Here is a 12,778-nt window from a genome sequence, read left to right as displayed (position 1 = left end):
ACTTTTCTTTACTAGGAATATATTTAACAAATATTCTGAAGACTGAAGAAGGGAATAATGATTTTTTAAAAAAGAAAGGGAAAGATTTAATCAATTTCAGTAAGAGGAGGAAAGTAGCTGAAATTACTGGAGAAATTCAGCAATATCAGAATCAACCTTACTGTTTACGGATAGAACCAGAAATGAGGGTAAATATTTTCTTTGCTTTTCTTTAAAAAGAGAACATGTTAAATCCTCTGCCCTCTCTAAGATATGCCATAACCATACATTATGATCTTTATTTTGCTATGAAAATAATGAGTTAATTTATCAATAGATAGACGTGGTGAATATTAGATATTCTGCACTAACAGTCTGCAGTTATTAATATTATTAGGCACTTTGTCTTGACATTGTTGTTTCTTTGTGCAACTGGTTTAAGTAACACTTTCAAAAAATGAATGACAAAGTGGAATGAAAGAAGCTTTCTGATGTCCACACAGTAAAAAGAAAATCCACTACCAGTACTATCATTGATTGATAGACATTTTAGATATTTTATATGTGCCAGTGTAACATTAAGTAATTAATCCCTTTATAAGAACATTGCGTTTAAATAGGGGAAGGGGTTGGGAGAGTGGTGTGTATATATGCATCGTAAAAAATGATTTTTTTAAAAACATTTTCTCACTTGGTATTCTGTTTTGAGCAATAGTTCATAATACTGATTCTGTGGTACTATAAGATGTGAAATATCTTCTAAATTAGAGTAAATTATGGTATTATGTTTATAGTAAGTGAGTTTTATTGTATTATACTTATTTGAAATTCAGAACATATGATAACTATCAGAATAAGTTCACCTTTCACATTAAAAATTGTGCTACACTTTCAGATGTAGTCTGCAGGTTGGGCATGTTGAGTGAAAATGGTCACTATCATTCCCATCCTCCTAAATTGTAAGATGGTAACTATTCTTTGTTCCAAGTTCAAAGCAAAGAACCCTAAAGTCCTAAGAAAAAATGACCTGAAGTATATACCGTTATGAAAATACAGACAGATACTTGCTCTAAAGAAAATTGTCACCTATTTCATCCCCTTCTCTCACTATTTAGCGAACCCTCTGTGATGTGATGCTTCATAGGGCTAAAGAATTGTTCTTGAGGGAATTTCCTGGCGGTCCAGTGGTTAAGACTCTGTGGTCTCACAGATGAGGGCCTGGGTTCAATCCCGGGTTGGGGAACTAAGATCCCACAAGCTGCGTGGTATGGCCAAAAAAAAAAAAGAAATGTTCTTGAAGCCCAGATTAGAGTTCACACTGTATTTCCTCCCAGAAATAATGTTACATTGTAGTTGGGTATAATTAAAATAGTAATTTTAGCATTCATATCTCAGTAATTCCTAGTAGGTTTCTGTGATCCGATCTAGACATCCTACTGTTGTTTAAAGCATTCTTTTGTGGATTAGGGGCAGAGAATGCTTTCTTTATGTTGACTCAAAGTAAGTTTAAAAAGTAGTTAAAGTAGCTAATCACTTTCAAAGCATAGTTAACCAAACTAAATAGTATTTTAAAAAATAGAGAAAAGGATGAGAAAATCACGATTATAACTTTATAAAAGTCTTTAAATTACTGTTGGTCCATTTGATTTAATTTAGCTAACCTGAATATAAGAATAATTTGTTTCAATATTGTTAAAGGAGTAATATTATTTTCTTGAAATTGGCAGAATGCCTGAAAAATGGAAGAATTTTATACTAGAAATTCTAAAGCTCATTTTGCCTACTGCTAAAGCTAAACCCCAGAACTTATTTTTATATATGCTTCTAAGCTACTTCAAAATTAAATAAAGCTAAATCCAGTAATTTGCTTCTAAGAAATTTTTCTAAGGAAGTCATCAGAAATGCACAGAAAACTTTATGCACAAGGAGTTGTTAATAATAATTATTACTATAATAGCAAAGAATTAGAAAACACCTATGTGGGTTACTACCTATATGGAAATCGGTGAAATAAATTCTGGAACATCCATCTGGTGAAGTATTATATAGTTAAAATTTGTATTATTTAAAGTAAATAAACCATACAGAAAAAAATTAATTGAATACTTTCAAAAGGCTAAAAATAGCTATGTTGTGATCCCAATTTTGCAGGAAAAAAATTGCAATATATGTATATGTGCATATATTCACGCACAGAGTTAAAACATTGGAAGGATATTCCAATAGTAAAATGTTAAGAGTGAGATCTCTGGTTGGTGAGATTACTGTTTATTTTTCTTTTTGTACTTTGTTAAATCATCTAAATTTTTTACTTAAAAACTTATATTTTATAAGCAGCTCATGCAGCGCAATATCAAAAAAACAAACAACCCAATCCAAAAATGGGCAGAAGACCTAAATAGACATTTCTCCACAGAAGACATACAGACTGCCAACAAACACATGAAAAGATGCTCAACATCACTAATCATTAGAAAAATGCAAATCAAAACCACAATGAGGGGCTTCCCTGGTGGCGCAGTGGTTGAGAATCCGCCTGCCAATGCAGGGGACACGGGTTCGAGCCCTGGTCTGGGAGGATCCCACATGCCGCGGAGCAACTAGGCCCGTGAGCCACAATTACTGAGCCTGCGCATCTGGAGCCTGTGCTCCGCAACGAGAGAGCCCGCGATAGTGAGAGGCCCGCGCACCGCGATGAAGAGTGGCCCCCGCTTGCCACAACTAGAGAAAGCCCTCGCACAGAAACGAAGACCCAACACAGCCATAAATAAATAAATAAATAAATATTAAAAAAAAAAATCTATTTATTAAAAAAAAAAAAAAAAACCACAATGAGGTATCTCTTCACACCAGTCAGAATGGCCATCACAAAAAAATCTACAGGCAATAAATTCTGGAGAGGGTGTGGAGAAAAGGGAACCCTCCTGCACTGTTTGTGACCACCTAGAGGAGTGGGATAGGGAGGGTGGGAGGGAGGCTCAAGAGGGAGGGGATATGGGGATATATGTATACATATAGCTGATTCACTTTGTTGTACAGCAGAAACACAACACTGTAAAGCTATTATACTCCAATAAAGATGAAAAACAAAATTTTAATATATATCTATTTTATAAACTAGTATATAAATAAATATTTATAAATAAACTAATTTATAAAACGTGTAAGCTTGGAAATTTTTTTTAAAATTAATTAATTAATTAATTTTTTTGGCTGTGTTGGGTCTTCGTTTCTGTGCGAGGGCTTTCTCTAGTTGTGGCAAGCGGGGGCCACTCTTCATCGCGGTGCGTGGGCCTCTCACTATCGCGGCCTCTCTTGTGGAGCACAGGCTCCAGACGCGCAGGCGCAGTAGTTGTGGCTCACGGGCTTAGTTGCTCCGCGGCATGTGGGATCTTCCCAGACCAGGGCTCGAACCCGTGTCCCCTGCATTGGCAGGCAGATTCTCAACCACTGCGCCACCAGGGAAGCCCCGGAAAATATTTTTTTAGTAAAGACAAAAAAGTTACTTTGCTAGAGGCTAACATAGATATGTTTATATAATTGTTCTTGAAATTACTTTTGAATACACTTTAGTCCAATTTATCTCTTTTTTTTCTGATCATCAAAGTTTCATTGTGGATTATAACTATAGTTCTGTTTTAAACACTTTTGACAGCTTATTACTGATGATCATTTTGTTGTTATAATGAGTAGGAATGTTAACTGAGGGATACTGAGCCATTAAGATGGTAATAAGTGAAAAATCTGTTCATCTTCTTAAAAGAACTTTAAGACTGGAATATACAACTTCCATAAAAACTTTATACTTTTATCCGAAAATAGAGAGATTGGAATCAGCAATTCTTGAGGACTTTTCAGACATTAGGATCTGTTAATTTGTTGATGATATTTTTGTATTAAACTGATGAAGTAAACGTTTTAATAAAATCTAAAATATGTACTCATGGATATTTGTTTAATTCCAGAGGTTCTTTGAAAACCTTAACCCCATGGGAAATGCTTCTGAAAAAGAGTTTACAGATTATTTGTTCAACAAGTCACTAGAAATTGAACCCCGAAACTGCAAACAGCCACCTCGATTTGTAAGTCCATTACAGTTTTGGAAAAATTTGTTTTTTAAAGCAATGTTGTCTTTAGTGTTCAACAGACTATTTCCATTAAAACTGTACTTTGCTCGAATAGCTGGGTTTTTTGTTTTTTTATAAATTTATTTATTTATTTTTGGCTGCGTCATGTCTTCGTTGCTGCATGCGGGCTTTCTCTAGTTGCGGTGAACAGGGGCTGCTCTTCATTGCGTTGTGCAGGCTTCTCATTGCGGTGGCTTCTCTTGTTGTGGAACATGGGCTTTAGGCGCGTGGGCTTCAGTAGTTGTGGCACACGGGCTCAGTAGTTGTGGCGTGCGGGCTTAGTTGCTCTGCAGCAAGTGGGATCTTCCCGGACCAGGGCTCGAACCCGTGTCCCGTGCATTGGCAGGCGGATTCTTAACCACTGCACCACCAGGGAAGTCCTCGTATAGCTGTTTTTAAGTGTTTTGTTTTGCAGTGTTTATACTATTTCTAAAATTATATATACTGTGGGGGGAAAGTTAGCATTTTGATAAAATCTGGTTTATCCTTTATCTTAGTACCACTTGTTTATCTGTCCGTTTTTGATCCTTCCTAGTATAAGGGGAAAAGCTGTGAGAAAGTGAGAACCTAAATGGCAGGTAGCTAATGGAACAGGAAATGAAAAGACCTGGGAAGGAGTAAGGAGAGATATCATAGTTCTTCTGACTTGACCCTCGCTCCTGCCATAAGAGCACCATTGTCCGTAGTTACCACTGGAACCCACCTCTCTCGCTAAAATTTGCTGCTATACTGTAGTTCCTTTTATTCCTGGGGTTCGCAGTGACAACAGAAGTAGTGGAAGACCAATTCTAAGTAGCTGACAGTGAAGCAAGGTGTGGAAGGAAGTAAAAACATTTGTGATACACCAGCTTCGAGCCAGGTAGTTTCATGTTCCCTCATCTCCACAACAACTGTATGATATTGATCTTACTCTCATTTTACAGACATAAAAACTGAGGCTCGAAGGAGATAAATAACTTTTTTCAAGGCTGCATAGCTAGATATGGGCACACTTGAGGTTTTAACTCAAGTTACCTGAATCTGAGTTCATGTTTTTTCATTAGTTTACCACTGGGAGAAGTTTTAAAAGGGAGTAGAGGTTGAAGGTGGGAGATAATGATAGCAATTTTTTCCAAAGACTCTAAAGTATCATTGTGGAGGTTGGTCATTTATTATTAGGGAGGGGGGAAAAAAGGTCTTTTTTTTCTAAAGCACCTAGCATAATATGTTGCATATATTATGTCTACAGTGAATGTTTGTAAAATTGATATCAGTAATTTGAAGAAGTTTAGGTTCAAGTGTTTGGGGAGCAAACAGTTGTTTTCACACAGATTTTGCAGTATTTTATTTCTGTAGTATGAAAAGAGGTTTACTTATACAGTATTCAAGTCAGTGTTAAAATTAAGCCAATCAAATCCCAAAGCGTTCTACTGGAATGTTACAGACTGTCCTTGCAGACTGGGATTTACTGTACTCTCTTAACTGTATGCTAAGAATTAATAAGGTAATACTAAGTCATAATAAATAAAGTACATGCAAGTTTGTAATCGTAATTATATTTGCTTTTCCTAGCCTAGGAAATCAACTTTCTCTTTAAAATCTCCTGGAATAAGGCCTAATACAGGCCGACATGGCTCTACCTCAGGTACTTTACGAGGTCATCCAACACCATTAGAAAGAGAACCATGTAAAATAAGCTTTAGTCGGATTGCTGAAACAGAGCTTGAATCAACAGTGTCAGCACCAACCTCTCCAAATACACCATCTACTCCACCAGTATCTGCTTCTTCAGACCTTAGTGTGTTTTTAGATGTGGATCTCAACAGTTCCTGTGGTATGTATTTGATGTAAACTATTTGGCAAAAAAAGGAATCTTGTGTTTCAGTTAATTCTTTTCATCATTTTAATTAGGAAACTGTAGAATCCTTTGCAAACTATATTAGTGTGAAAAGTGACATCTATATGTGAAAACAGTGATTAACATGGGAATAAAGCATTATTTGTGCATTGTTTATGCATATTATTTTCTAATTTATTCATTCAACAAAGATTTATTTAGAACCTTTTGAGCCCCAATGCTACTCTAAAGGGGAGCAGTAGACAGTGAAAAAGAAAACAAAGCAGATAAGTTTTGTGAAGGAAATTTAAAAGGAGACTGTTAGAGAGGGAACTACTTATACTAAGAAAGGAAAAACATTCCAGGTACAAAGAATACCAGGTTCATTCTTTAAAAACTAACATGGCCAAAGATGATGATAAAATTCTGAACTCTGTGTGTTATTACGTATGTTACTTTATGCAAACATATTTTAAAAATATAACCATACATATTACCTTCCTTTTCAAATTGATATTTCTCATTCCAATAGGAAGCAATAGCATCTTTGCTCCAGTCCTCTTGCCTCATTCAAGTAAGTAAGAATTTGAGTCGATTCTAATGAAATAACTATAAAGGTAATAATTGAATTGATAAAATTTGTATATGAATATTTTGGGTTTTAGCAACATTTTAAAATTTTAAGAAATGAATGAAATTCTTATAAATAAATCAAATTATTTTCTTTCAACTGGGTACTATTTAAACTTTACTACAGTTTATTTTCATCATTTTACAACCTATCTATGTTCTAGGGGGTGTATGACATTGAACAAATTACTTTGCATATCCAATTTGTTAAGGGTCAGATGAGATAACTATTTAGAAGCAGCTAGCACATTACTTGGCACAGGATGAACAGTGATTTCATATCAGTTGCCTCTCCTCTTCCCCACTCCTTCCAATTCATTTCCTATAGGAATAATACTAAATGTTCATCAGGTTCCCAGGCTAGCCGTGATCACTTATTTCTTCTCATGAGCTTTTTTTAGTTAAAGCAGCATTTTAAGTAAAATACTGTCACCCTTCTTTCTATGGTCATTTGTTTAAAACAAAATAACCAAAAAAAAAAAAAACAAAAAAAAACAAAATAACCCAAAGGGACACAGCAGCTTCAGGAATAATTCTCCCAATCTAGAGGACTTCTGCTTCTATCATAGTAAAATGTAAATCATTTAGATAGTAGCAAGAGAGTTTCTGTCTTGTGAGAAAAGTAAAGTTTTTCTTTTAAATGTTTAATTCTGTACTTTATTTTAATTTTTAAATTTTTATCAAGGTGATATATGCATAGAGTTTTAAAAGGCAAATAGTGCTTAAAACACTTAAGATGAAATTAACAACAGTTCTACCCGATGACTCCCCACCCCTTGTTTTCCAGTGGTTCTTCCACATTTTTAAATGATGTTTTTATATTTTTCTCTCTCTAGAATCATTTATTTTAGACAGTGTTTACTGATTTCCTATTATGGTAGATGAAGATTTCACCCTTTACCTAATATACTTAGCACATTTGGGGAAAATATTATTCACTGCCAAGTCAAGGAGTGTATACTCTGATCATGCTTCCTTTCTTGTACAGCTCTGTTTCCTGAAGTTAATAATAGCTTCATTAATGTTTAGGATTTTTGTTTGTTTGTTAGTTTTTTAAACATCTATTGCTACATCTTCCCACACCCTTTTACAGCACAGTTTTCCTTCAAGTCAGACCATTTAGGGAAGTTATCTAGGTTTTTTTGTTTTGGGGGTTTTTTGTGTGTGTGCTTTTTAACTTGGAAACTTCCTTCCTGATGCTCTTTTGTCCTGCTCCAGTTGGGACTGGTTGCTGTCTTGGCCTCTGACCCAGCTGAAATCCTAGAACTTTCTTTTGTTGTCATACTAGAAATTCCCTTCATCTCTCTTGTGTTGGATTCTTGTTTTTTGGATTCCTTGTCTTCTTTCTTGATATGCTTCCTTATTTTGGTAGGGGTACATCTTTAGTAGCTCCCTGAGAAAGCATACATAGGATATAAATTTTTAAGTTCTTGCATTTCTGAAAATGTATTTATACATTTAGTTATTATTAGTTTGGCTGGGGGAATTCCCCAGCAGTCCACTCCACACTTTCACTGCCAAGGCCCCAGGTTCAATCCCTGGTCGGGGAACTAAGATTCCACAAGCTTCATGGTGCAGCCAAAAAAAAAAAAAAGTTTGGCTGGGTATGGAATTTTAAATCATTTTCAGTCAGAATCTTGAAGACAGTTTCCCACTGTCTTCTAGCTTTCATACTTGCTGTTTAGAAGTCTAATATCATTCACTCATAAATTATTCATGCATAATCTTTAAATGCCTATTATATGCAGGTACTGTTGTAGGTGTGAGAGAAGTGGCACTGAACAAAATAGACAAAAATCCTTCTGTCAGTGATGCTACATTCTTAATCCTTTTTTTGAAAACTGGAGTTTACTTGCTGTAGCAAAGAGACCCAAAAATACAGTGTCTTACATGAAATAGACGTTTACTTCTCAAAATAGCCAGAACAAGTAAACAACTCTGCTCTATAAAGTTTTCAGGCTAGCAGGGCAATCCAGCATTCTCAAAATTTGGCTTCCATCTCTGAGTCTTGAACAACTGATTTGAGTTGTTACCATTTTTCTGCCAGCAGGAACATGGAGGGCAAGGAGCTTTGTTACAAAAACGTGATCTGGGAGTTGCAGGTATCACTCCTGCTCTCATCCCATTGGCCAAAACTTAGTCACATGGACACAGCTGCAAGGGAGGCTAAGAAATGTTGTCTGTAACTAGGCAGCCTTTTGTCTTGCTAAAATTCATGAGATCCTATTACTAAAAGGAAGAAAGGGACAGGTGCACTGGGGGACAATTGGCAGGCTCTGCCACATTAAATTCAAGAAACTTTTAGGATCTTCTGTTTATTCCTAATGATCTATACGTTCACAATGATCTGCTTTGATGTGGGTCTTTTTTTCTTCTTTCATTTTGCTGTCTATAATGAGCCCTTTAACTTTAGAGATTCATGTCTTTGATTTCTAGAAAGTGTTCCTTGTATCATTTTTTTTTTTTTTTAATTTTATTTATTTATTTATTTATTTATTTTTGGCTGTGCTGGGTCTTTGGTTCGTGCGAGGGCTTTCTCCAGTTGCGGCAAGTGGGGGCCACTCTTCATCGCGGTGCGGGGACCGCTCTTCATCGCGGTGCGCGGGCCTTTCACTATCGCGGCCCCTCCCGTCGCGGGGCACAGGCTCCAGAAGCGCAGGCTCAGCAGCCGTGGCTCACGGGCCCAGCCGCTCCGCGGCATGTGGGATCCTCCCAGACCAGGGCTCGAACCCGTGTCTCCTGCATTAGCAGGCAGATTCTCAACCACTGCGCCACCAGGGAAGCCCCTTGTATCTTTTTTTAAATAATTTCTCCCCTGCCATGTTCTCTGAGTCCCTTTTTGGAGCTTCTTTTCCATATTGTACACCCTAGATTCATCCTCTGATTTTTTTTAATCTCCTCTTTGTTTATGTGTTCTGTTTTCTGGGAGATTTCCTTACTTTATTGCCCAGCTTTTCTATTTTTTTTTTTCATCTATCATGATTTTGAATTTCTAAGAATTCTTTCTAAATTCCCTCTGATCATGCCATTTTTATATCATCCTAGTCTGGTTTCATTATTCAATTTTTGAAAAAAATTAATTTTGTTTCTGGTATGGTTTCTTTTCTGAGTTTCTTTCTTCTATTAGTTGTGGTCTGTTGTCTTTCACATTGGAGGTTTTTCTTTCTTGTCTGGGATCCTTAGCTTTCTGTTCATATTTTAGAGTGAGGCAATATAAACTGATGGGAAGTGCGATATCCGTGGGCAAAGCTTGTTGCCTTGTAGGTTTCACTGTTAGAGTGATAGAGTGATGAGAATTTTTTTTACTTAGGAAGTCCCCAAATTTCAGAATCTATGAGGCGTTTTCTCTAAGAGTGTTTAGTTTCTCCAAAGAAAGATCTTTGAATCTTCTTCCTGGGAGATCTCTGCATTTAGTATGAAAATCTGTGTTTTCAGCACAGACCAGTGTTCCCAAGTCTGAACTTTAGATTCTCCAGAGAATAAAACCCTCAGTCTCCTGCAGTGGTGGGAATGTGGTAATTGCCTGGCCTCACTAAGTGGAGAATAGGATTTGGGGGTTCTCACTGGTCCTTGTATAGACGTAATCATATCTTCTGTTTTCACGTCCATGCCTTCCATTATACCAAGTGCCTTTAATTCCTGATCCCTCTTTTGGTTCTCTGGGGGCAAATCTGCTGCTGTTTGTCAGTCCCACTCACTGTAAACATTTGGGTTTCATCTTCCTCCATTTGTCTCCTTCATGTACACTGTAGTCCACCTTCATGCATTGAAGCTTCAGGATCCACATGTTTCCTGGCTTCATTGAAGTTTGTGCATGTTTCTTATTTTCCTGGTTGTTCAGCAGTGGAGATGTTTTTACTACATACATTAGTTTCTAGTGCTTCTGTAACAAGGTACCACAAACTGAGTGGCTTAAAGTCCAGTTCTGGAGGCTAGAAGTCTGAAAATCAAGGTGGCAGGGCTGTGCTCCCTCTGAAACCTGTACGGGAGAATCTTTCCTTACCTCTTCTGGCATTTGCTGGCAATCCTTGGCATCCTTTGGTTGGTAGATACATCACTTTAATCTCTGTCTCTGTTGTCACATGGCCATCTTCTCCTTGTATCTCATTTTCTCATCTCCTGTTTTTATAAAGACACCAGTCATACAGAATTTGGGCTCACTTTCATCCTAACTTGATTACATATCTGTAAAGACTATATTTATAAATACGGTCACATTCATAGGTGCTGGGGTTAGGGCTTCAACATAACTTCTGTGGGGGGGACACAGTTCAACCCATAACACTATGCCATTTGAGAACCAGGAGTTCTAGACATTATTCTGGGTGGTAATAAAATACATTTTCCATATGATAAAGAAAATCATGTTTTGAATTTTAATAGAAAATATTGAGAATAACTGCATAAAATTCTGAACATCTTAAAATCCTGAAAGAAATAAAAGTATGAAAAGTGCTCACATACAATGGGAAAAACAGCAAGACTGCATTAACAATGGGCATGAATAGACAGTTTACATCAAAGTATGAGCAAGCCTATGTTAAAAGATACTCATATATTACTTATCCCTTGTAAATTGATATATTAGTATGATCCTTTTGGAAAGAAATCTGGAAACAACATATCAAACCAAAAAAATGTTCACACCCTTTAGTTATTCATTCAATAGAGAATTGAGTACTTTGTACCAGCTACTCTGCCAAGTACTAAGGATTCAACAGCAAACTAGAAAGACAAAGTCTCTGCCTTCATTAATACCGAATACCAAAAAATTTTTGTGAAGAAGTCGCGTACATGAAGATCACATTGTTCATCCTGCTCCCGTGGTTTTTCTACTTTACTTTTAGCTCCTTAGTCTCTCTTGCTGGTTTCTCTTCATTTTCCCAACCTATTAACATTGGAAGGCCCTAAGTCTCTGAATCTCTTTTCTTCTCACTCACTTGGTGTCTCGTTCACTGTTATATCGTCTATATGATGATAATTCCCCAATTTTTTTTCTCTGCCCGGAGCCTGTCTCTTGACCTTTAGGCTCATGTATTCAGTGACCTGTTCGACGTCTCTATTTGGATATCATCTCCTCTAAAGTTGTTCTTCCCATCACCGCCTCTTCTCAGTCATAACCACGTTCGTCTAATTGCTGAGGCTGAAAATATTAGAGTTTATCATTACTTCTTTCTTTTTCTCATACCCCAAATGTGATCCATCAACAGGTCTTATTTTCTTTCAAAATATATCCAGGATCTAACCATTTCTTTACTGCTGCCACCTTGGTCCAAGCGACCACCATCACTTACCTGGTTTATTATAGTAGCATCCTAACTTCCCACCTTCCACACTTTAGTCTGTTTTCAATACGGCAACTAGGTCCTTTTAGCGTGTAGGTTAGACTCTTCTCACCTATACTTAAAGCCAGTGGCTTTCCATCTTAGAGTAAAAGCCAAAACTCCTTCAAAAGGACCCATAAGGTCCTATGCAGTTTGGCCTTCTTTGATCTATCAGACTTCATCACCTACTCTTCTCTCCTGTTGTTTACTCTGCTCCAACTACTCTGCCTCCTGAACAAAATAGACAGATTCCCACATCAGGACTTCTGCTCTTGCTGTTCCCTCCGCTTGGAGTGCTCTTCACCCTTCTGGCCTCGTGGCATGCTCCCTTGCCTCCTTCAGGCTTTTGCTCGGTGTTACCTGAGTGAGGCCTTCCCTGATCACCCTCTTTGAAATTGCTCCCCCTTCCCTACCTAATATTTCTTCTTTTAACTTATAGCCATTATACTTTTACTTAATTATCATGTTTATTCTCTCTTATCAACCTAGAACATAAGCTCCAGAAGGACGTGAATTTTTGCTTCCTGTTCACTGCTGTATTGCTAGTGCCTAGAAGAGTGCTGGCACTATAGCAGATGCACAATAAATACTTGTTGAGTGGATGGATGAGTGAATGATAAAAAATTGGAAGTAACTTACATAGCTAGCTAACATTACAGAAATTGTTAAGTAAATTATCCTACATTCACTGGTTTGGAATACTAAGGTTATTTAAAATGCTCACAAAACCTGTATAATCTTGTGGAGAAGTGCTCTTAATAGAAAATAAAATTGAAGTTGAACTTCACACTTCAACAAGGGTTACTGAGTGCCTCCTTTGGAGAAACATTCTGTGTTTAAGTGTTTAAGTGGGCTGACTGTAGAGTCAGACTCAGAAACTTTCATAGCTATCCCATTATCAT

At 36.9% G+C, this 12,778-nt stretch overlaps 1 protein-coding gene across 2 annotated transcripts in view; it reads left to right on the top strand.

The window, feature by feature from the left end:
• The window catches only part of SOS2 (SOS Ras/Rho guanine nucleotide exchange factor 2), a 102,284-nt gene that overhangs the window by 85,214 nt on the left and 4,292 nt on the right, over positions 1–12,778 (top strand). For both annotated transcript variants that reach the window (XM_057542415.1, XM_057542414.1), the window contains 4 exons: positions 16–188; positions 3,945–4,061; positions 5,658–5,919; positions 6,455–6,496. In XM_057542415.1, the coding sequence (XP_057398398.1) occupies positions 16–188; positions 3,945–4,061; positions 5,658–5,919; positions 6,455–6,496 (594 nt within the window). The remainder of the gene's footprint in view (positions 1–15; positions 189–3,944; positions 4,062–5,657; positions 5,920–6,454; positions 6,497–12,778) is intronic.

Source organism: Balaenoptera acutorostrata, chromosome 3 (assembly GCF_949987535.1).
Source record: "Balaenoptera acutorostrata chromosome 3, mBalAcu1.1, whole genome shotgun sequence".
Classification (NCBI taxonomy): Eukaryota; Metazoa; Chordata; class Mammalia; order Artiodactyla; family Balaenopteridae; genus Balaenoptera; species Balaenoptera acutorostrata.
Note: the sequence above shows the minus strand (reverse complement) of the source record. Positions and strands in the feature narration are given on the sequence as shown.